General features: G+C 46.8%; 1 protein-coding gene, 1 long non-coding RNA gene and 2 pseudogenes across 2 annotated transcripts; all 4 read right to left on the minus strand.

The window, feature by feature from the left end:
* Positions 1–253, minus strand: part of LOC146679404 (cytosolic arginine sensor for mTORC1 subunit 2 pseudogene) — a 1513-nt pseudogene extending 1260 nt beyond the window's left edge.
* A 645-nt stretch (positions 254–898) lies between these two features.
* LOC146679405 (uncharacterized) lies at positions 899–3965 on the minus strand. The gene has a single exon (XM_085450482.1). It carries the CDS (start codon positions 3009–3011, stop codon positions 2103–2105), a length of 909 nt encoding a protein of 302 aa, XP_085306608.1. The 5' UTR covers positions 3012–3965; the 3' UTR covers positions 899–2102.
* On the minus strand, positions 1348–1914 carry LOC146679406 (thioredoxin-interacting protein pseudogene; annotated as a pseudogene).
* A 6988-nt stretch (positions 3966–10953) lies between the features above and the next one.
* On the minus strand, positions 10954–16679 carry LOC146679407 (uncharacterized). Its single transcript, XR_014918659.1, has 3 exons — positions 16085–16679; positions 13212–15830; positions 10954–11148 (listed from the first exon to the last, which is right to left on the minus strand). It is a non-coding gene; the product is annotated as an uncharacterized LOC146679407 (long non-coding RNA).
* Between the last annotated feature and the right edge of the window lie 5821 nt (positions 16680–22500).

The raw sequence follows: 22500 nt of genomic DNA on the forward strand, positions 1-22500 counted from the left end.
GAGGAAGGACTAAAATGGGTTAGGGTGGGGAAGATAATCCCTTCTCCGAAAGGAAAAGGAGCGTGCACGGTCCATCCCTCCCTGCGGCCCTCCGTACCCGTCCCAGAAGACTTGGCGGTCACGTTGGCGGCGGCGGCCATAGCATACCACCGTCCAGCCGTCGTCCATGGCGTCCAGAATTTTTTTCTTCTTTTCTTTTTTCCAAAAAAAATTAAATGTGCTTCAAAAAATATTTATTTAATTTTAATGTGAACAAAAAACGCTTTCCAAAATGTGGAAAGGAAAAAGTCACGTAAAAACAGTAAACAACAAAAGAAGGTGTGCCAAAAAAAACTGTTTATTTAAAAATAAACACAAAAAACACAACGTTTCGACCGTACACGGTCTTCTTCAGGTGTGGCACACAGAAAACTGTAAGCTAGGTTAGCTGGCAACAGTTGGACTGGCAGAGATGTGCTCTCATCGAGTGCCGAGTGGAAAATGAGCTCCTGTGTGAGCTCCGCCTTTTATATTCTCCCCTCGGCTTTCATACAAAAACATCTGCACGTATCAAGAGCGTATTACAAACATATTTTCTCACAAATGAGTCATTAACAGTGATTTCCCTGCGCCCTGAAAGAACAGAAGTTGTGAATTCACAGAAGTGGAACTCTTAAATGAAATGTTGCCTGGGACAACTGCAGATCAGATACAAGGATCCTCAGATAAAGTGCGTTCCATCGAGAGCGTGTGGTATGGACGGCACTCGCAGTAATTAGCACCAGTCACCAAGCTGTGGTGACTGGTGGAAGTTGCATATCTCCACATCAAAAACATTGTTCAGTTGAACAGAGTCTTCTGGGCAGTAGGAGAGTCAAAAGCAACAATATAGGAATAAAGGACTTTTTTCAAACACTGGTAACACTACTGACATTTAAGGAAGAAATTTACATGCTGTGATTCTGAAAAGCAACAGTGTTCCCAACAATTTCGTAACAGCGATGCAAACTGAGTGGACTGGTAAAAGGATGTTTCCTTTTGAGTAGTCCTGTAAAAATACAGTCTTGGAGTGCAATGAGAAAAAGCCACGGTGCCACAGCAGGCCAGTGCTCGGCCCAGTAACAAAGTCATAGTGGCTGTAAATGGAGAGTCTCTGGAAAGGGCAGCTTATTCAGAAATGCAGCATATCACTGTGCCATCGGGCCTCAACATCTCTGGTCTGAGGAGCACGAGCAGGAAGACTCATAAGCGATGAAGCAGGTTGAAGGCAGCTGACATAACAAACGACCAACATTTCAGTCCACCTCCACACTCGTGCCTTTACTTCTCCATCCAACCTCCTCTGGAGTTCAGACCTTCTGCCTGTTTTCAAGTTTGGTCCTTAACAGGTGGACCACAGTTCCACGGTTCCCACTGGTGGACTTCAGCCGACCGGCAGCATGCGAGCATTGCCGTTGAACTCCTCCTCCGCCTCACAGTCCCATCTTTATGAACGCACCAGCCTTCCAGTACCCAGGGACCGTCAGGGATGAACATGCAGGTGACTTTCTTCTGCTTCATGCCACCTGCTGGAGACAGCAGGTCTGGGGTGTTGACATCCAGTGGCTCCTCCACCTCGAAACATTTCTTGCACTCTAGCACGGGCTGCTGCGGCCTCTCCATCAGGGCTTTGACACAGTACTGGACGTAGCCGAACTTCCCCTTGTATGACGACACCAGTTGCCCTTGCTGAGGGAGCTCGAATCCAAACGTGTACTCGTACTTGTTGCCAGGTCTCAACACCACAGAGCCGTCAGAGTCTGTGGGCTGGTCTTGCAGCCGCAGGACCGTTTCATGTCTGAGGTACTCGGCCTCCTGTCGGCACCGCTGCTTGCCTTTAGCGTACTCCACCTTGGCGCAGCCCAGACCCAGAAGCTTCAGCGCGGACACCCGCATCATTAGGGTTAGGGCGTTGGTTACGGCCCCGTCCCCCCTGGGGGGGACCGAGGAATGCGCGGTCCTTCCCTCCTGGGTTAGGATTATGGTGATAGCAGGCCACCAGGGGCCTGAGTGCACTGTCCATCAATGGGGGCCGGGAGGTGGAGACCCTGCCCAGCAGGTCCAAAAATTACCCATGTCTTGGGTTAGATCTTTCTTATCTCCGTCAGGACAAGTTCTGTGAGGTTTTCACACTCGCCTATTGAATCAGTCAGATGGGTCAGTCTGTTCTGGTCCACCTTCAGGATGGACAGCTGTTTCAGAGACCCTATGCTGTCCGGGACGACCTCCAGCAGGTTCTGTGTGAGCAGCAGGTCTGTGAGAGCCAGGAGGCCATTCAGCTCTGACGGGAGCTCCTCCAGACGATTCTCCGACACATCCAGACACACCAACCTACGAAGGTTTCCCAGCTCTGGTGGTAATGAGGACAACTGGTTACGGTCCAGCCACAGCTCCCTTAGGTTGGGGAGAGCGCCGAGGGTATCCGGCAAAACTTCCAGTTCATTGCTGCCCAGGTCCAGCTGTTCCAGTTTCACCAGGAAAGAGAGCGACGTGGGCAGAGACTTCAACAGGTTCTCCCTGAGCTCCAACGTCACCAGGTTGGCCAAATTTCCAATGTCATTGGGCAACATCTGTAATGACACATCATTGAGGGCCAGGTGAGCGAGCGCTCGGAGTTCAGTGAAACCATCCGGCAATCTGGAGAGGGGGTTTCCACTGAAGTCTGCAATCTCCAAGGCCCTGCAAAACTTAATGCTCTCTGGGATCTCAGAAATATCGTTCCTGGAGATGTCCAATTCCACCAGTTGCATGAAGTTAGCCACCTCAGGCGGGAGTCTCTGGATCTCATTGTCGCTCAGGCCAAGTTTCCGGAGGTTCAGTAGTCTGAAGAAAGGCTTTGGTAGCTCTTTGAGTTGATTGGCATCAAGGAGAAGCTCCTCCAAACTGCGGCTGTATCGAAATATTTCATCAGGAACCGTCTGCAAGTTGCAATGCCGCTTGTCCACCGACTCGACGTGGCGGTTGCAGCGCCACAGGGGGATACACTTCAGCATGTCCGGCCGCCGGAGGGGAGGGGGGTCTGGTTAGGGGGTTAGGGTTTAGGTGATAACAGGCCACCAAGGGCCTGACTGCACTGTCCATCAATGGGGGCCGGGAGGTGGAGACCCTGCCCGGCGGTTCCAAAAATTACCCATGTCTTGGGTTTGAGAGCTAATGGGCTATCGCGAGACGTTTCGGCATAGAAGTGCCTTCTTCAGTCGAGCCCAGGTGAATAAGTGTTTTCCTTTTTGTTTCTTTCCTTTATACAGGCTTTATTTTAACAGGTAAGTTTTTTCTTTCCTTTATACAGGCTTTATTTTAACAGGTAAGTTTTTTTCTAGGGTTGTGCCCTCCCACCCCGATCGACTGGCAAACGTGGCCTGCCATCAGAGGGCTGCCGCCGGGCCCGGCACCTTCGCCGGCGCCTTCGGGCGGTCAGCTCCTCCGGCCCGCAGGCTCGCCTCTAGCGCTGGCCGGGGGTTACAGCGCGAAGGTCGAAGGGGGTGGTGGTTCTCGGACCCCGCCCTGTCCTCCCCACGCTTCCCCCCCCCGCCAGACGCGATCGCTCGGTAGCGAGACCAAGACGCCCGGTCTGTCCCGGTGGTCATACCACGGCGGGCCTCGTCGCAGAGTGGGTAGGCAAACCCAGAGTTTGCCCACCCCGCGAGGGCGACGGGGCCCCGTCCGGCAAACACGGTTTCTCGAACCCTCGCCCCGGTCCACACGTGCGTCCGGAAAGCCTCGCCCTGGTCGACAGGCCTCAGTAGCCCCGAGCGAGCGCGTGCGTGCGCGCCGCTGCCGCCGCCTGAGGGGCTACCTGGTTGATCCTGCCAGTAGCATATGCTTGTCTCAAAGATTAAGCCATGCAGGTCTAAGTACACGCGGCCGGTACAGTGAAACTGCGAATGGCTCATTAAATCAGTTATGGTTCCTTTGATCGCTCATCCGTTACTTGGATAACTGTGGCAATTCTAGAGCTAATACATGCAAATGAGCGCTGACCCTCCGGGTATGCGTGCATTTATCAGACCCAAAACCCATGCGGGGCGTCCTCTCGGGGGTTAGGGGTCTTGGAATTTCACGTCTCAAAAAAAAAAAAAAAAATAAGCGAGGCACTTTGAAGGAAGACTTCTTGCTTCTGCTGTAGCTCTGGTTTTGTGACAACTTTTTATTGTTTTGTTGATGATGGGGTTAGGTGTTAAGAAAAGAATCAGGCCACCAGCAAGCTGGTAGCCTGAGGTGCACGGGCCATCGATGGGGCCGGGTGGTGGTGTCCCTGCCCTGGTTCAAAAAATTGCCCATATCTAGGGTTTTAGTGCACATTTAGCATTCACTGGGCCGTTCGCGACGTTTCGGCATGTTTTTGCCTTCTTCAGGCCGACCCAGTGTGTCTTGTCTTTGTCTCTCTGTTTTCTGTTTGCCTCTCTTGGCCTTTTATACTCTTGTTAGCTCCTCCCACTTGGGCTTTTTTAAGTTGACTTCTTGTCTTTTTCTTTTTCTGCTTTTCTTTCTATTTTACGTGACTTCTTGTCTTTCATATCTTTAGTTTTCTTACTATTTTTCTCTTTGTTTTCCCCTTGTTTTTTCTTGTCTTTCTGTGTTTACTCCATATTCAGACAAGGCGAGCAGGAGAAAGAAAACCAGCTTTCTAGAAATTTTAGTGCAAATTGCTGGAGTCAGATACATTTATTAGGATTGTCTCTTTATCTTTTTATGGCACCCCCTGTCTTTTTTGACATCCCGTCCTTTGTTCACTGTACTTTTGTTTATGGCACCCCCTTCCTTTAAATCCTTTCCGTGTGTATTTACATTATTTTCTTTGTTTTATCTTACGTGACTTCTTGTCTTTTTCTGTTTCTGTTTATCTTTCTTTCTTGTACGTGACTTCTTGTCTTTTTCTTTTTCTGACTACTTGTCTTTCTCTCTTGTACGTGACTTCTTGTCTTTTGCTTTTTCTGCTTATCTTTCTTTCTTGTACGTGACTTCTTGTCTTTTTCTTTTTCTACTTGTTTTTCTTTCTTACGTGACTTCTTGTCTTCGTTTTTTGTGTTAGGGACCCCCCTGTGGTTAGGGTTAGGGTAAGATAGAGGGCAGGGGCACCCCCAACCCCACGAGGCACTGGCTGGTTAGGTGTTAAGAAAAGAATCAGGCCACCAGCAAGCTGGTAGCCTGAGGTGCACGGGCCATCGATGGGGCCGGGTGGTGGTGTCCCTGCCCTGGTTCAAAAAATTGCCCATATCTAGGGTTTTAGTGCACATTTAGCATTCACTGGGCCGTTCGCGACGTTTCGGCATGTTTTTGCCTTCTTCAGGCCGACCCAGTGTGTCTTGTCTTTGTCTCTCTGTTTTCTGTTTGCCTCTCTTGGCCTTTTATACTCTTGTTAGCTCCTCCCACTTGGGCTTTTTTAAGTTGACTGCTTGTCCTTTTCTTTTTCTGACTTCTTGTCTTTTTCTTTTTCTGCTTTTCTTTCTATTTTACGTGACTTCTTGTCTTTCATATCTTTAGTTTTCTTACTATTTTTCTCTTTGTTTTCCCCTTGTTTTTTCTTGTCTTTCTGTGTTTACTCCATATTCAGACAAGGCGAGCAGGAGAAAGAAAACCAGCTTTCTAGAAATTTTAGTGCAAATTGCTGGAGTCAGATACATTTATTAGGATTGTCTCTTTATCTTTTTATGGCACCCCCTGTCTTTTTTGACATCCCGTCCTTTGTTCACTGTACTTTTGTTTATGGCACCCCCTTCCTTTAAATCCTTTCCGTGTGTATTTACATTATTTTCTTTGTTTTATCTTACGTGACTTCTTGTCTTTTTCTGTTTCTGCAGCAGGTTGGTACAGGAGCAGGCACCAGAAGCAGGCCTGTGGAGCACTATGTCATCTGCTCGGCCTTGCTTCAGGATGCACTGTACAATTCAATAGCAAGACCTCATGGGTTACCACAAAAAAAAACAGTGTCTTTCTGCCTCTGTCGTTCTCTTTGGTTTGTTTGAGCGCTTTGTTACACCCCGGCCTAGGCAACCGGGGTGCAACGTAGAAAAAATAAAAATAAGGGAAAAAAGAAAAAAAAAAAAAAAACAAAAAAAAACTACTACGGTTCTCCACAAAAATCCCAAAACGAAAGCATCGACACCTATTTACATCAAAGCAAAAATAAGACATTTATTTTCATCACCACACACAAGACGTCAAACTATTTACAACGGGGTGTCGAGCCTAGCAAGGGGAGAGAAACCGTGGTAGAAGGCACAGTACGAAAGATTCAAACAACTTTAAGGTCGATAAACATCTGGCAGCGTGGAAGAAAGAAACTGACAAGGTATCACCAGCAACTTGACAACACCTCTTCTCTCCCCTGGCTCTCCAGTGTGTAAGGACACCACCTTGTATGTCATATCTCAAAGTCACCCAGTGCCTCTCTGCCTAATAGGTCCTACCCTTCCCCTTCATCTTCATCAGTGCAAAAACTATCCATACACCAGCAAGTGAGTAACTGTAAGTTTTCAGCCATTTGAGCAAAGTCAGACACGCCACAGCTACCAAAGTCAGTATTTTGTTAAGTTTGGTGCCCCCAAGTCCTCAAAGCTCTTCATCACTTCTTAGTATTACTCAGTTGTCTCATCAAATCAGCTCATCAAAGAAATCTGTAAACAGCATTTAGCACCATTATGGCCTCCATCACGCAGTCATCCGAGCTCGAAATCCCAGACAACCACACACAAGACGTCAAACTATTTACAACGGGGGGGAAGATCGCGACCATGACACACTGAAACACAGGGTTTAAATACATAGAGGGAGCAATCAGGGAAGGGACAACAGGAGGGAAACACAGCTGGGGCAAATCAGAACTGACGAGACAAGGAAGTGTAAACTGAAAACATTGAGATAAGACAGACTTTCAAAGTAAAACAGGAAACACATTACAGTCACGCCTAAATCAAAACACTGACAACACCGAAACGTAACAGTTCCCCCCACCCAAAAATCAAACATGTAACCCCAAGTGAAATGTTTGATCAAAACAAACGAAGGCTGAAACGAAGGCAGACGAAGCTGATGGAGGCTGGAGCGGTCCCACTGACCCTCCAGCAGACGACGAAGGCTGGAGCGGTCCCACGGACCCTCCAGCGAAGGCGGATGAAGGCTGGAGCGGTCCCACGGACCCTCCAGCGACGACAAAGGCTGGGGCGGTCCCACGGACCCTCCCCCCCAGCGAAGGCGGATGAAGGCAGACGAAGCTGATGGAGGCTGGAGCGGTCCCACGGACCCTCCAGCAGACGACGAAGGCTGGTGCGGTCCCCCGGACCCTCCAGCAGAAGCGGATGAAGGCTGGAGCGGTCACTTGGACGCTCCAGCGAAGGCGGATGAGCAGCCCACCAGCTGCACACACGGACACGCAGCCCACCAGCTGCACACACGGACACGCAGCCCACCAGCTGCACACACGGACACGCAGCCCACCAGCTGCACACACGGACACGCAGCCCACCAGCTGCACACACGGACACGCAGCCCACCAGCTGCAGAAGGCTGGAGCGGTCCCTCGGATCCTCCAGCGAAAGCGGATGAAGGCTGGAGCGGTCACTTGGACGCTCCAGCGAAGGCGGATGAGCAGCTCACCAGCTGCACACACAGACACGCAGCCCACCAGCTGCAGAAGGCTGGAGCGGTCCCTCGGATCCTCCAGCGAAGGCGGATGAAGGCTGAAGCGGTCCCTCCAACGGACCCTCCAGCGAAGACGGACGAAGGCTGATGAAGGCTGGAGCGGTCCCACTGACCCTCCAGCAGACGACGAAGGCTGGAGCGGTCCCTTGGACCCTCCAGCGGAGACGGACGGCTGAAGCGAAGGCAGATGAAACTGATGAAGGCTGGAGCGGTCCCACTGACCCTCCAGCAGACGACGAAGGCTGGAGCGGTCCCTCGGACCCTCCAGCGATCCCGGACGAAGGCTGGAGCGGTCCCACGGACCCTCCAGCGATCCCGGACGAGCCCCCATATGTTACACCCCGGCCTAGGCAACCGGGGTGCAACGTAGAAAAAATAAAAATAAGGGAAAAAAGAAAAAAAAAAAAAAAACAAAAAAAAACTACTACGGTTCTCCACAAAAATCCCAAAACGAAAGCATCGACACCTATTTACATCAAAGCAAAAATAAGACATTTATTTTCATCACCACACACAAGACGTCAAACTATTTACAACGGGGGGGAAGATCGCGACCATGACACACTGAAACACAGGGTTTAAATACATAGAGGGAGCAATCAGGGAAGGGACAACAGGAGGGAAACACAGCTGGGGCAAATCAGAACTGACGAGACAAGGAAGCGTAAACTGAAAACATTGAGATAAGACAGACTTTCAAAGTAAAACAGGAAACACATTACAGTCACGCCTAAATCAAAACACTGACAACACCGAAACGTAACAGCTTGTTTTTTAAATACACAGCAAGTGTCTCTCTCTCTCTCTCTCTGTCTGTCTCTCTGTCACACACACACACACACACACACACACACAGAAGCAGAGCAGCTGCTGTGCCACTGGGATTGAACAAGAGGTGCTCCCTCTGCTGGCTCAATGCGGTACAAAGTGTCTGAAGGAGTTATACCGGCGAAAATAACATCTTTCAATTGCATGTTTGGTCCACAGGATGGCGCCTAGAATGTTAAGGTTCAAAATTGAGGAAAGAGAGTACACACCACCCATGGTCCAGAGGATCTTGGTCCAACAATGATTTTAATGAACACACGTGTGGGAAGACACTCTGTACGCAGACAGCCAGTAGTCCTCGACTTAATCAAAGCATGAACAGATATTTTATAGCATCAGGGTTTGTTTACTGACGCCCCTTCATGCGTCACCGGTACATTTTATACATAGATCAGATCAACACCATCATGACTTTTCACCCAGAAAATCATCTTCTATTTTCATGGCTAGCCCTTCCTGTCTACCTTTCAGTTCTTGTCTTGTTCCTCTTTCTTGCCGAGACAACAAGGAACGGTTCCTCTTTTACCGAGACACTTTTGCAGTTACAACCAGACATGAGTAATCTCTCCTCTAAATAAATTTAACTCATGTGTGTGTGTGTCACGACCTCACATGCTCTTTGTGTCACCTCTTCACCTACTATCTGTGTCTCGTCCTCAAATGCTCTTTCTCAATTCACCTGTTGCACTTCTGACCTTTTACCAGACCAGAAGCTCACTGAGACTATGTGTATGTCTTCTACTAAATAAATGTTTTAACCAAGAACCTCTACTAAAACCTTAATATAAAATGATCTGATATATAAGTGTTTTGTAAGCATGTATTGCAATTCCTTCTATGTTCTAGTTTTCCCTCAGCATGGATCATCTAGACACTCTCACTAGTTGAAGCTTAAGACCTTTAAAGAACCTGAACATCAACTCAAATAAGCACAGATATGCAATATGTATAAAATAGTTATAACTGCACCTGGAATACAAAGTTAATTTAATACCTGTGTGCATAAAACCTTAAAGCCTTCTTAAAGCTATCTGTTACATTGTTAAAGCCTCGTCTTAGCCTGCTGCTCAAAATAACTTCCTGCTTTCACTTCTGCATACAACTTCCTGTCAGCCTGCAACTCAGTCTTTCTGAAAGAGACACTGTTTAACCCCTGAATGCAATATAAACTCCAGATTATATTATTAATGCAATGGTAATGATGACAATTATTTAACAATAGCAGTAAAATAATTTCCCTGCTCCACACTCCCTCTCTCGACCACCGGACGAAGCCCCCAAATGTTACAGTTATGCTTGGGTGTCCTGTAAGAAAATTCCAAAGACAGACAAAGCTAACCAGCCCAACAACAACCTTCTTTACTCCTCCAAAAACTACTTCTTACCACCATGCAGTTCAGGCAAGTACTGAGAAAAAGGAAAAAACAAAACAAAATGTCTTAATTTGAAAAAGCATTAATTAGATACGCAGATGGATCTTTTTCTTTTTTTTCCTTTTTTCTTTTTTTTTTTTTTAAACTGCCGTGCCAATACAAAACAAAAACAATACAAGCTTGTGTGCTCGTGCTCTTTTGTTCTTCAAAGTTTTCTATACCTCATAACTGATGCATAAAAATACAAGAGCAGTCTACTAAAAACAAACAAAAAAGATAGTAAGAGTAGAAAGTTGAGCAACAGTATGTAGAATGTAACCTTGTCTTCCAACTAAATCTTGGCTTCCTTCTCCCAATCACATCTTCACTGTCTTTACCTCTGCTGTTATTCCCCTTGCCATGTACAAACTCAGTTGTTGTCACCTCAAATATAAGGAGGCAGCTCCTGTTTTTGTCAAGCACAAATGTGTCATCAAAGGATGGTCAAAAACAGCACCGTTAATGAGTAGTACAGCTGCTGTGCCACTGGGATTGAACAAGAGGTGCTCCCTCTGCTGGCTCAATGCGGTACAAAGTGTCTGAAGGAGTTATACCGGCGAAAATAACATCTTTCAATTGCATGTTTGGTCCACAGGATGGCGCCTAGCTGGCAAGTCCTGTACATTGCATATTAAAAGTTGTTGCAAGTGCACTCACATGTATTTTTTGTGTAAAAGAGACACACACACACACACACACACACGCACACACACGCACACACACGCACACACACACGCTCAATGGAGTATAAAATAAAGACCGGGGCAGTTCTCTCACTGGAGTCTCTTAGAGTGGAGGCTGCCCTTGCTAGCAAGAAGTTCTGTGTGTTTCTCTTCTCTGAGTCTTTACTGAAGAAGTGTTTTATAACATTTTCCTTAACAACTGACATGTGTTTTTTGTGTAAAAGAGAGGGAGACACACACACACACACACACACTCACACTCAGCGGCTCAGAGATGAGGGAAAAACAACAGAAATCAGGATAGATTTTAATGTCAGGAGATGCCCTGTGATGCTGGGGCCATTGTGTAAGATTGGAATGTGTACCAGTGGCTGGTGGGTGGTCCTTGAAGGTCCCGGGAGGAGGCGGCGAGGAGGCAGCGGGTGGCTGGGCTTGAGCTGTGGATCAGGGACGTCATTAATTCTGCCTGGTGCTGCGTGTGCCCTGTGCAGCTTGGATGTCTGCCGCTGACGCTCTGTGGTTCCTGTTCTGCTGATCTCCTGGTCCACACACGGCTTCAGGGTGCACTGTACAAGGGGAGAAGAAATGCATCATTGGTTACCAAAATAAAACAGTGTCTTTCTGCCTGTGTCATTCTGTTTGGTTTCTTTGAGCGTTTGTTTCTTAAATACACAGCAAGTGTCACTCTCTCTCTCTCTCTCTCTGTCACACACACACACACACACACACACACACACACACAGAAGCAGAGCAGCTGCTGTGCCACTGGGATTGAACAAGAGGTGCTCCCTCTGCTGGCTCAATGCGGTACAAAGTGTCTGAAGGAGTTATACCGGCGAAAATAACATCTTTCAATTGCATGTTTGGTCCACAGGATGGCGCCTAGCTGGCAAGTCCTGTACATTGCATATTAAAAGTTGTTGCAAGTGCACTCACATGTATTTTTTGTATAAAAGAGACACACACACACACACACACACACACACACACACACACACACACAAGCTGGTCAGCTGCTTTGCAACTCAACGCGGTACAAATCGACTTCTGTGCCTCTTTTTCTCTTTGGGTTTTCTGTGTGTTTTTTTAAATTTTTAAATCCACAGCAAGTCTCTCTCTCTCTCTCTCTGTCTGTCTCTCTGTCACACACACACACACACACACACACACACACACACACACACACACTGAGGTCTGCAGTGCAACATTTGAATTACAGTGCTTTGAATCTCTCTCTCTCTCCCTCTCTCCGTCTGTCTGTCTGTCTGTCTCACACACACACACACACACACACACACACACACACAGTGAGGTCTGTAGTGCAAAATTTGAATTTCATTGCTTTTTAATTTCTCTCTCTCTCTCTCACACACTCACACACACACACACACACACACACACACACACACACACACTGTGAGGTCTGCAGTGCAACTGGGATTTAACAAGAGGGGCTCCCTCTGCTGCAATTGCATCTGTGGTCCACCGGAGGGCGACCAGCTGGGACGTCCTGTGCTTTGCATATTAAAGTTTTTGCAAGCGCATTGACATGTGTTTTTTGTGTAAAAGAGAGAGAGAGACACACACACACACAGAAGCTGGTCAGCTGCTTTGCAACTGGGATTGAACCAGAGGTGCTCCCTCTTCTGGCTTTTTCTTATGCACACTATTAAAAAAAGTTGGGCGCACCCAAATCAGCGTTCAAAGATTGATGGCTCCCTGTCAGAGCACTGGCTATGAATTTCAGATCGATCAGGCCTTAACTTGACAAAAAAGTTATCAATCGTTCTTTTCATCTTTTCTCATTGCCCACGGTCAGTTATATCCACTTCTGTCGGTCCTAGGATATTCACAAGGCCTGTGTATCATCACTGATTTCTATAATCCACTTGATTCCGATTCACAAGGTCCAGATTCGATTTGGTGCAATTTTTACTCAGAAAGTGAGAGATCTTATAATTCTGATCATTTATCAGTACTGACACTAAACTTTATCAGAGATGTGACCATCACAGCACATGCCGTTGTGTCAAAGTAACTGAGAATAAAATAAAATAAAAAACATAAAGGAGATTTTCCTGGCATGGATTTTATAGCAGATAACCTTAAAAATATTCTGCAATTATACCTAATTTGAAAAAGTTTACATTTCTTCAGTATTAAACAGCAGAAATTAAGCTTTCTTATCCGACGTCATTTAAGTACAAAGGAAAGAAAAGACAGCGGCCGCCAGCGCTGTAAACAACGGTAGACTGATGGGTAATAAGCGAATGAGTAATGCAGAAAACACATGTTTGAGATGGGAAACTTTTCTTGAAGTTTCTCTCACAGTTCACGCACAGCTCGCTGTGCGTGAACTGTGGGTTTTATCGTGTTGGAAGCAAAACAGCAAAAGTAAGAAGGAATTAAGGATGATATTAGCCCCCACGCCGACTAAGCTAATTCTGATGCGTCGGTCCGCTCTGTTTACGTCTTCGTGTGGAATGCGTTTCCTGCTCTCATTTGCTGGTTGTTGTTGAAATAGTTTTGTGAGCTTTAACCTGAGATTCTGGCGTTTCTGGTAAAACACATTTATATTCATTCAATTCAGGATTTAATGAATCGATATCGCTTCATTCAAGCTACTCACCTGTCTATATCCACCTCCACTTCCAGCTGGACCACGGACAGAGGTCCCGCCCCTGACTATCTCTGATTGGTTTAGACCACGAAGGGGAATCACGTGTGTCTGTTGTTGATCACATGGACGTCTGTGGCAAATTTTACAAACACTTCTCATAATGAACGAACTCAGGAGGGTTAGGGTTAGGGATGAGGTAAAGCAGGCCCCCCTAAAGGGTCCTGGGTGCACTGTCCATCAATGGGGGCAGGAAGATGGAGACCCTGCCCGGGTGTTCAAAAAATTGCCCATATCTTGGGTGAAGTAGCTCGGGGCCCACGTGACGTTTCGGCGGAGTACTTTCTTTCTTTTTCTTTTTTTCTCCTCTTTTTTTTCTTTTTCTTTTTTTCCAAATGGGGGAGAAAGAACAACAAAATGTAAAATCTCACATTAAAATGTTCACGTTTTGATGTGAAAGGTGTCTCTGAAGTAACGTAGTCGGCATCGAGAGCGGTTCCCATTCATAATTACAACAATACGAAAACTAAAAATCTTGGCATTTCTTCTCGTCTTTTTTGTCTCCTTTGGTGAAAGATCAAAGTGACATTTTGGGACAACAAACCAGTTTGGGTTTTTTTGTTTTGTTTTTTTGTAATGACATGACAATACAGAACTGTGTAAACTCTGGTCCGCTGTTCCTCTTTGCTCACCACATGTACTGAGTCCAAATCTTGGGTGGATGTAAAAGCACAAACTGCAAAAAACAAACAAAAGAACAAAAAAATAAAGAAGCAGTCAGTCCGCACAGCTTCATCACCTGGTCCCTCTGTGTGGCAGAGACCTGCCAATCTCTGCACAACAGTTCACACCATAGTTTTTTCTCCCTATTTTTTCTGGTCACGAATAAAGTCGCCAATCCCTTTTACGAGTCCGTGTTCAAAGTGGCTCACAGAAAGAGGATCCAGAGTGCTCTCAGTACTTGGCAGCACCTGTGTGCTGGTGTCATGTCCAGAATAAGAGGCAGGTCAGCTAGAAGGTCACAGTTGCAGTGCTCTTGTTTTGAAAGGTCATTGTCTGGATGCTGGAAAGGATTTTCCTCTGATGCCCAGCCAAAGTCACACCCATGTGCAGCAGATCCTGTGTGGTGATTGGGGCCAGCTGGTCCACTGAGTTGAAGCCAGCCTGAAGGAAACTGTCTTCGTAACGCTCCATCTTGATGGCCCTAAGCCAATCCCCCACCGAAGCACACGGCGGGAGAGCTAAAGGTGCGCGCTGGTCCAGCAGGGGGTAGGACGGGTGTTGAGGTAAGACCAGGCCCGGCTATTGCCGGAGCCTGAGGTGCACGGTCCATCAATGGGATTGGGAACGGTGCCCCCTATTCAAAAAATTACCCTTAGCGGGTGTAGTGCACTGCCGTTGGGCCATCGCGACGTTTCGGCTGGGTATAGCCTTCCTCAGGCTGGCCCAACGTCTCTCTGTGTTCTTTTCTGTTTCTGTCTTTCTGTTGCCACTCAGGGCCTTTTATACTGGGCTGTCTCCGCCCCTTTTTTTTCCAGACATTTCTTTTTTCTAATTCTTTTCTTTGTCTTTTCTGTTTCTCAGTTTTTACGTGACTCTCCCTTTTTCTATCTTTCTCTGTGTTTCGTCTTTCAACTTTACCCCTTGGTTCATTTGTTTTTTTCTCTATGTTTTTTTCTTTCTTTTACATGGCACCCCCTGCATTTTAGACATCCCGTCCTGTGTTCTTATGTTCTCTTTAATGGCACCCCCTTCCTTTATATCCTTTCCAGTTTTTCTTGTTTGTGTCACTTGTTCCTTCTTGTCTTTTAGGGTTAGGGTTAGGGGTTAGGGTAGGGGAATTGATTCCTCCTACGAGGGTAGAAGGAGGGTTAGGGTTGAAGAAAAGAACCTGTCCCTCCCGAAGGAGGAACAGGGCGTGCACGGGCCATCAACCCCGATGGTCCGCAGCCTCACATCCCTCTACCTCCATAATTGATTTTTAATTTGAAAGGTAAGTATTTCTTTTTTTACAGGTTTGCAAAGGTAGGTATTCTTTTTTTGCAGGTTCCCAATTTTTCCGTTACTTTGGCTTGTTTCCAATATTTCTTTTTTTACAGGTTTGCAAAGGTAGGTATTCTTTTTTTGCAGGTTCCCAATTTTTCCGTTACTTTGGCTTGTTTCCAATAAAGTGTTTTCAATCCCAATTTGTTTTCTGTGTGGTTTTTAATTTTGTTTTGAGTTCTCTCTAATTTGAGTTGTTAAGGAAAATCAATAAAACATGAATTAAAACATGAAATAAAATCCCCCAAAAATAACAAACTAAAATAACAAACTAACGTAAAGTTGAAAAAATTAAATGAGTATGCCCTTGTCGCGACGTTTCGAAGTTGTTTCTTCTTCCTCAGGCGAGGGCATACTGAAGAGCACTGGGTTTGAGGCTCCTATTTATACTCTCCCCTCTGATCCCGCCTCCTTGGCTTTCTTTGGCTTTCTTGTAATATCTTTTTTTAGCTGTTTGCTTTTTTCCAATTCTGCCAGACTTTTTGGCTCTCATTTTTCCTTTTTTCTTTCTTTCTTCCTTTCCAGTCTTCTCCTCTTTCCCCTTTTGACTTTTCCTTTTTCATCATCCTTTTCTTCCCTTCTCTTGACCTCTGCCTTTTTTTTTCTTGCTTTAAATTAAGTTTCATTTTGACAAAGTGTAGTTGCAGAACAAAAGTCATTGAAGTACAATATATTAAACTGTGAAAAAAAGGAAAACTGACAAAAACGTCTTCACAATCTTTAGATTAATATGGAAGATCATAATTTAACATAAAAGAAAATATATTCTATTGTTCATTATCCAGATAAATACAAAAAACAAAATTAACAAAAAATGCATATGATCACCAATAATTCTTGACCTCTGCCCTTTACCCTTCCTTTTGGCCTACATCTGACCTCTTTCTCTTCCGAATTTTGGGCTACTACAATGCCGACTTGGCTTTAATACTACACTCTCAACCCTGCTTGGGGAGGACTCAACCCGACTTGGGGAGTAAATTTAGAAAGGAGATGTGACTTTGGGTTAGGCTTTAGGTTTCAGCTGGGATTAGGATTACTTGGGCTTCAGATCCAGTACTTGGGTAAGGTTTAAGATTTAATTTCCAGGAAAGAAGTAGAGTTAGGGTTAGGGTTAGTGTTAGGGTTAGGGGGTAATAGCCAGAATTTGACGGAATAAAATGGAATAACTGGGAAAGTAAGTGTCGTAGAGGGATGAAAGTTGTGTCTACGGGGGGGTTTCGGGGTGCTCCGGACACCCTGGTGAAGACCCCATGTCGATAGCACCAACGGTTCTGGACTTGGTGTAAATGGGTCCAAATTTGACGGAATAAAAAGGTCAAAGTGGCAGATAGGAGTGTCCGATCGGGCCGATTCCACCACCACTGTACTCAGCAGGCCCTGCCGGGTCGTTAGACACGCAGCATGGCAGCGATTGGTGACATAACATGTAGCAGTTTCCCTTCACAGAAGCCTGTGCAGCAGGTTGGTACAGGAGCAGGCACCAGAAGCAGGCCTGTGGAGCACTATGTCATCTGCTCGGCCTTGCTTCAGGATGCACTGTACAATTCGATAGCAAGACCTCATGGGTTACCACAAAAAAAAAACAGTGTCTTTCTGCCTCTGTCGTTCTCTTTGGTTTGTTTGAGCGCTTGTTTTTTAAATACACAGCAAGTGTCTCTCTCTCTCTCTCTGTCTGTCTCTCTGTCACACACACACACACACACACACACACAGAAGCAGAGCAGCTGCTGTGCCACTGGGATTGAACAAGAGGTGCTCCCTCTGCTGGCTCAATGCGGTACAAAGTGTCAGAAGGTGTTATACCGGCGAAAATAACATCTTTCAATTGCATGTTTGGTCCACAGGATGGCGCCTAGCAAGCAAGTCCTGTACATTGCATATTAAAAGTTGTTGCAAGTGCACTCACATGTATTTTTTGTGTAAAAGAGACACACACACACACACACACACACACACACACACACGCTCAATGGAGTATAAAATAAAGACCGGGGCAGTTCTCTCACTGGAGTCTCTTAGAGTGGAGGCTGCCCTTGCTAGCAAGAAGTTCTGTGTGTTTCTCTTCTCTGAGTCTTTACTGAAGAAGTGTTTTATAACATTTTCCTTAACAACTGACATGTGTTTTTTGTGTAAAAGAGAGAGACACACACACACACACACACACACACACACACACACTCACACTCAGCGGCTCAGAGATGAGGGAAAAACAACAGAAATCAGGATAGATTTTAATGTCAGGAGATGCCCTGTGATGCTGGGGCCATTGTGTAAGATTGGAATGTGTACCAGTGGCTGGTGGGTGGTCCTTGAAGGTCCCGGGAGGAGGCGGCGAGGAGGCAGCGGGTGGCTGGGCTTGAGCTGTGGATCAGGGACGTCATTAATTCTGCCTGGTGCTGCGTGTGCCCTGTGCAGCTTGGATGTCTGCCGCTGACGCTCTGTGGTTCCTGTTCTGCTGATCTCCTGGTCCACACACGGCTTCAGGGTGCACTGTACAAGGGGAGAAGAAATGCATCATTGGTTACCAAAATAAAACAGTGTCTTTCTGCCTGTGTCATTCTGTTTGGTTTCTTTGAGCGTTTGTTTCTTAAATACACAGCAAGTGTCACTCTCTCTCTCTCTCTCTCTCTCTGTCACACACACACACACACACACACACACCAAAGCACACACACCAAAGCGCACACACACACACACACACAGACACTGTGAGGTCTGCAGTTCAAAATTTGAATCTCAGAGCTTGGTGTTTTTGTCTCCCTCCAGTGGACAAATGCAGGTATGATTAGGGTTGGTTAGGTTAAGGGGATTTAGCCAGAGCTTGACGGAATAAAATGGAATAACTGGGAAAGTAAGTGTCGTAGAGGGATGAAAGTGGTGTCTACGTGGGGATTTTCTGCCGCTCCGCACGCGCTGGTGAAGACCCCATGTCGATAGCACCAACGGTTCTGGACTTGGTGTAAATGGGTCCAAATTTGACGGAATAAAAAGGTCAAAGTGGCAGATAGGAGTGTCCGATCGGGCCGATTCCACCACCACTGTACTCAGCAGGCCCTGCCGGGTCGTTAGACACGCAGCATGGCAGGGATCGGTGACATAACATGTAGCAGTTTCCCTTCACAGAAGCGTCTGCAGCAGGTGGGTGGAGGAGGAGGCAGCAGAACCAGGCCTTTGGAGCACTGTGTCATCTCCTGGTCCTGATGCTTTGAATCTCCCTCTCTGTCTGTCTGTCTGTCTGTCTGTCTGTCTGTCACACACACACACACACACACACACACACAGAAGCTGGTCAAGTGCTGTGCAACTGGGATTGCACCTGTCGTCCACAGGAGGGCGCCTAGCTGGGAAGTCCAGTACATTCCATATTAAAGTTGTTGCAAGTGCATTTTTTGTGTAAAAGACAGACACACACACACACACACACACACACACACACACACAGTAAGGTCTGAAGTGCAAAATTTGAATTACATTCCTTTGTATCTCTCCCTCTCTCTCTCTCTCTCTCTCTCTGTCTCTCTCTCTCTCTGTCAACACACACACACACACACACTCACACACACCAAAGCACACAGACAGAAGCTGGTCACAACTGCTGTGCAGCTGGGATTGAACCAGGGGGGCTCCCTCTGCTGGCTCAATGCGGTACAAAGTGTCAGAAGCTGTTAGATATCTGCTTTTGACAATCAATTGCACCTGTCATCCACAGGAGGGCGCCTAGCTGGGAAGTCCAGTACATTCCATATTAAAGTTGTTGCAAGTGCATTTTTTGTGTAAAAGACAGACACACACACACACACACACACACACACTGTAAGGTCTGAAGTGCAAAATTTGAATTACATTCCTTTGTATCTCTCCCTCTCTCTCTCTCTCTCTCTCTCTCTCTGTCAACACACACACACACACACACACACACACACACACACACACACACACACACAGTAAGGTCTGAAGTGCAAAATTTGAATTACATTCCTTTGTATCTCTCCCTCTCTCTCTCTCTCTGTCTCTCTCTCTCTGTCAACACACACACACACACGCACACACACACGCACACACACACGCTCAATGGAGTATAAAATAAAGACCGGGGCAGTTCTCTCACTGGAGTCTCTTAGAGTGGAGGCTGCCCTTGCTAGCAAGAAGTTCTGTGTGTTTCTCTTCTCTGAGTCTTTACTGAAGAAGTGTTTTATAACATTTTCCTTAACAACTGACATGTGTTTTTTGTGTAAAAGAGAGAGAGACACACACACACACACACACACACACTCACACTCACACTCAGCGGCTCAGAGATGAGGGAAAAACAACAGAAATCAGGATAGATTTTAATGTCAGGAGATGCCCTGTGATGCTGGGGCCATTGTGTAAGATTGGAATGTGTACCAGTGGCTGGTGGGTGGTCCTTGAAGGTCCCGGGAGGAGGCGGCGAGGAGGCAGCGGGTGGCTGGGCTTGAGCTGTGGATCAGGGACGTCATTAATTCTGCCTGGTGCTGCGTGTGCCCTGTGCAGCTTGGATGTCTGCCGCTGACGCTCTGTGGTTCCTGTTCTGCTGATCTCCTGGTCCACACACGGCTTCAGGGTGCACTGTACAAGGGAAGAAGAAATGCATCATTGGTTACCAAAATAAAACAGTGTCTTTCTGCCTGTGTCATTCTGTTTGGTTTCTTTGAGCGTTTGTTTCTTAAATACACAGCAAGTGTCACTCTCTCTCTCTCTCTCTCTGTCACACACACACACACACCAAAGCACACACACCAAAGCGCGCACACACACACACACACACACACACACACCAAAGCGCACACACACACACACACACACACACACACACACACACACACACAGTAAGGTCTGAAGTGCAAAATTTGAATTACATTCCTTTGTATCTCTCCCTCTCTCTCTCTCTCTCTCTCTCTCTCTGTCTCTCTGTCTCTCTCTCTCTGTCAACACACACACACACACACACACACACACACACACACACACACACTCAATGGAGTATAAAATAAAGACCGGGGCAGTTCTCTCACTGGAGTCTCTTAGAGTGGAGGCTGCCCTTGCTAGCAAGAAGTTCTGTGTGTTTCTCTTCTCTGAGTCTTTACTGAAGAAGTGTTTTATAACATTTTCCTTAACAACTGACATGTGTTTTTTGTGTAAAAGAGAGAGAGACACACACACACACACACACACACACACACACACACACACACACACACACTCACACTCACACTCACAGGCTCAGAGATGAGGGAAAAACAACAGAAATCAGGATAGATTTTAATGTCAGGAGATGCCCTGTGATGCTGGGGCCATTGTGTAAGATTGGAATGTGTACCAGTGGCTGGTGGGTGGTCCTTGAAGGTCCCGGGAGGAGGCGGCGAGGAGGCAGCGGGTGGCTGGGCTTGAGCTGTGGATCAGGGACGTCATTAATTCTGCCTGGTGCTGCGTGTGCCCTGTGCAGCTTGGATGTCTGCCGCTGACGCTCTGTGGTTCCTGTTCTGCTGATCTCCTGGTCCACACACGGCTTCAGGGTGTACTGTACAAGGGGAGAAGAAATGCATCATTGGTTACCAAAATAAAACAGTGTCTTTCTGCCTGTGTCATTCTGTTTGGTTTCTTTGAGCGTTTGTTTCTTAAATACACAGCAAGTGTCACTCTCTCTCTCTGTCACACACACACACACACACACACACACACCAAAGCAAACACACCAAAGCGCACACACACACACAGACACTGTGAGGTCTGCAGTTCAAAATTTGAATCTCAGAGCTTGGTGTTTTTGTCTCCCTCCAGTGGACAAATGCAGGTATGATTAGGGTTGGTTAGGTTAAGGGGATTTAGCCAGAGCTTGACGGAATAAAATGGAATAACTGGGAAAGTAAGTGTCGTAGAGGGATGAAAGTGGTGTCTACGTGGGGATTTTCTGCCGCTCCGCACGCGCTGGTGAAGACCCCATGTCGATAGCACCAACGGTTCTGGACTTGGTGTAAATGGGTCCAAATTTGACGGAATAAAAAGGTCAAAGTGGCAGATAGGAGTGTCCGATCGGGCCGATTCCACCACCACTGTACTCAGCAGGCCCTGCCGGGTCGTTAGACACGCAGCATGGCAGGGATCGGTGACATAACATGTAGCAGTTTCCCTTCACAGAAGCGTCTGCAGCAGGTGGGTGGAGGAGGAGGCAGCAGAACCAGGCCTTTGGAGCACTGTGTCATCTCCTGGTCCTGATGCTTTGAATCTCCCTCTCTGTCTGTCTGTCTGTCTGTCTGTCTGTCTGTCACACACACACACACACACACACACACACAGAAGCTGGTCAAGTGCTGTGCAACTGGGATTGCACCTGTCGTCCACAGGAGGGCGCCTAGCTGGGAAGTCCAGTACATTCCATATTAAAGTTGTTGCAAGTGCATTTTTTGTGTAAAAGACAGACACACACACACACACACACACACACACACACACACACACACACACACAGTAAGGTCTGAAGTGCAAAATTTGAATTACATTCCTTTGTATCTCTCCCTCTCTCTCTCTCTCTCTCTCTCTCTCTCTCTGTCTCTCTCTCTCTCTGTCAACACACACACACACACACACTCACACACACCAAAGCACACAGACAGAAGCTGGTCACAACTGCTGTGCAGCTGGGATTGAACCAGGGGGGCTCCCTCTGCTGGCTCAATGCGGTACAAAGTGTCAGAAGCTGTTAGATATCTGCTTTTGACAATCAATTGCACCTGTCATCCACAGGAGGGCGCCTAGCTGGGAAGTCCAGTACATTCCATATTAAAGTTGTTGCAAGTGCATTTTTTGTGTAAAAGACAGACACACACACACACACACACACACACACACACTGTAAGGTCTGAAGTGCAAAATTTGAATTACATTCCTTTGTATCTCTCCCTCTCTCTCTCTCTCTCTCTCTCTCTGTCAACACACACACACACACACACACACACACACACACACACACACACACACAGTAAGGTCTGAAGTGCAAAATTTGAATTACATTCCTTTGTATCTCTCCCTCTCTCTCTCTCTCTGTCTCTCTCTCTCTGTCAACACACACACACACACGCACACACACACGCACACACACACGCTCAATGGAGTATAAAATAAAGACCGGGGCAGTTCTCTCACTGGAGTCTCTTAGAGTGGAGGCTGCCCTTGCTAGCAAGAAGTTCTGTGTGTTTCTCTTCTCTGAGTCTTTACTGAAGAAGTGTTTTATAAC

The sequence above is a fragment of the Copadichromis virginalis genome, unplaced genomic scaffold (assembly GCF_057382275.1).
Source record: "Copadichromis virginalis isolate Kocher_CV1m ecotype Utaka unplaced genomic scaffold, C_Virginalis_male_GT1.1 unmapped_scaffold_3, whole genome shotgun sequence".
In the NCBI taxonomy this organism is placed as follows: Eukaryota; Metazoa; Chordata; class Actinopteri; order Cichliformes; family Cichlidae; genus Copadichromis; species Copadichromis virginalis.

Excerpts from the sequence above, each read along its gene's own strand:
- LOC146679405 (XM_085450482.1), bottom strand. The coding sequence starts at position 3,011 with ATGCTGAAGTGTATCCCCCTGTGGCGCTGCAACCGCCACGTCGAGTCG.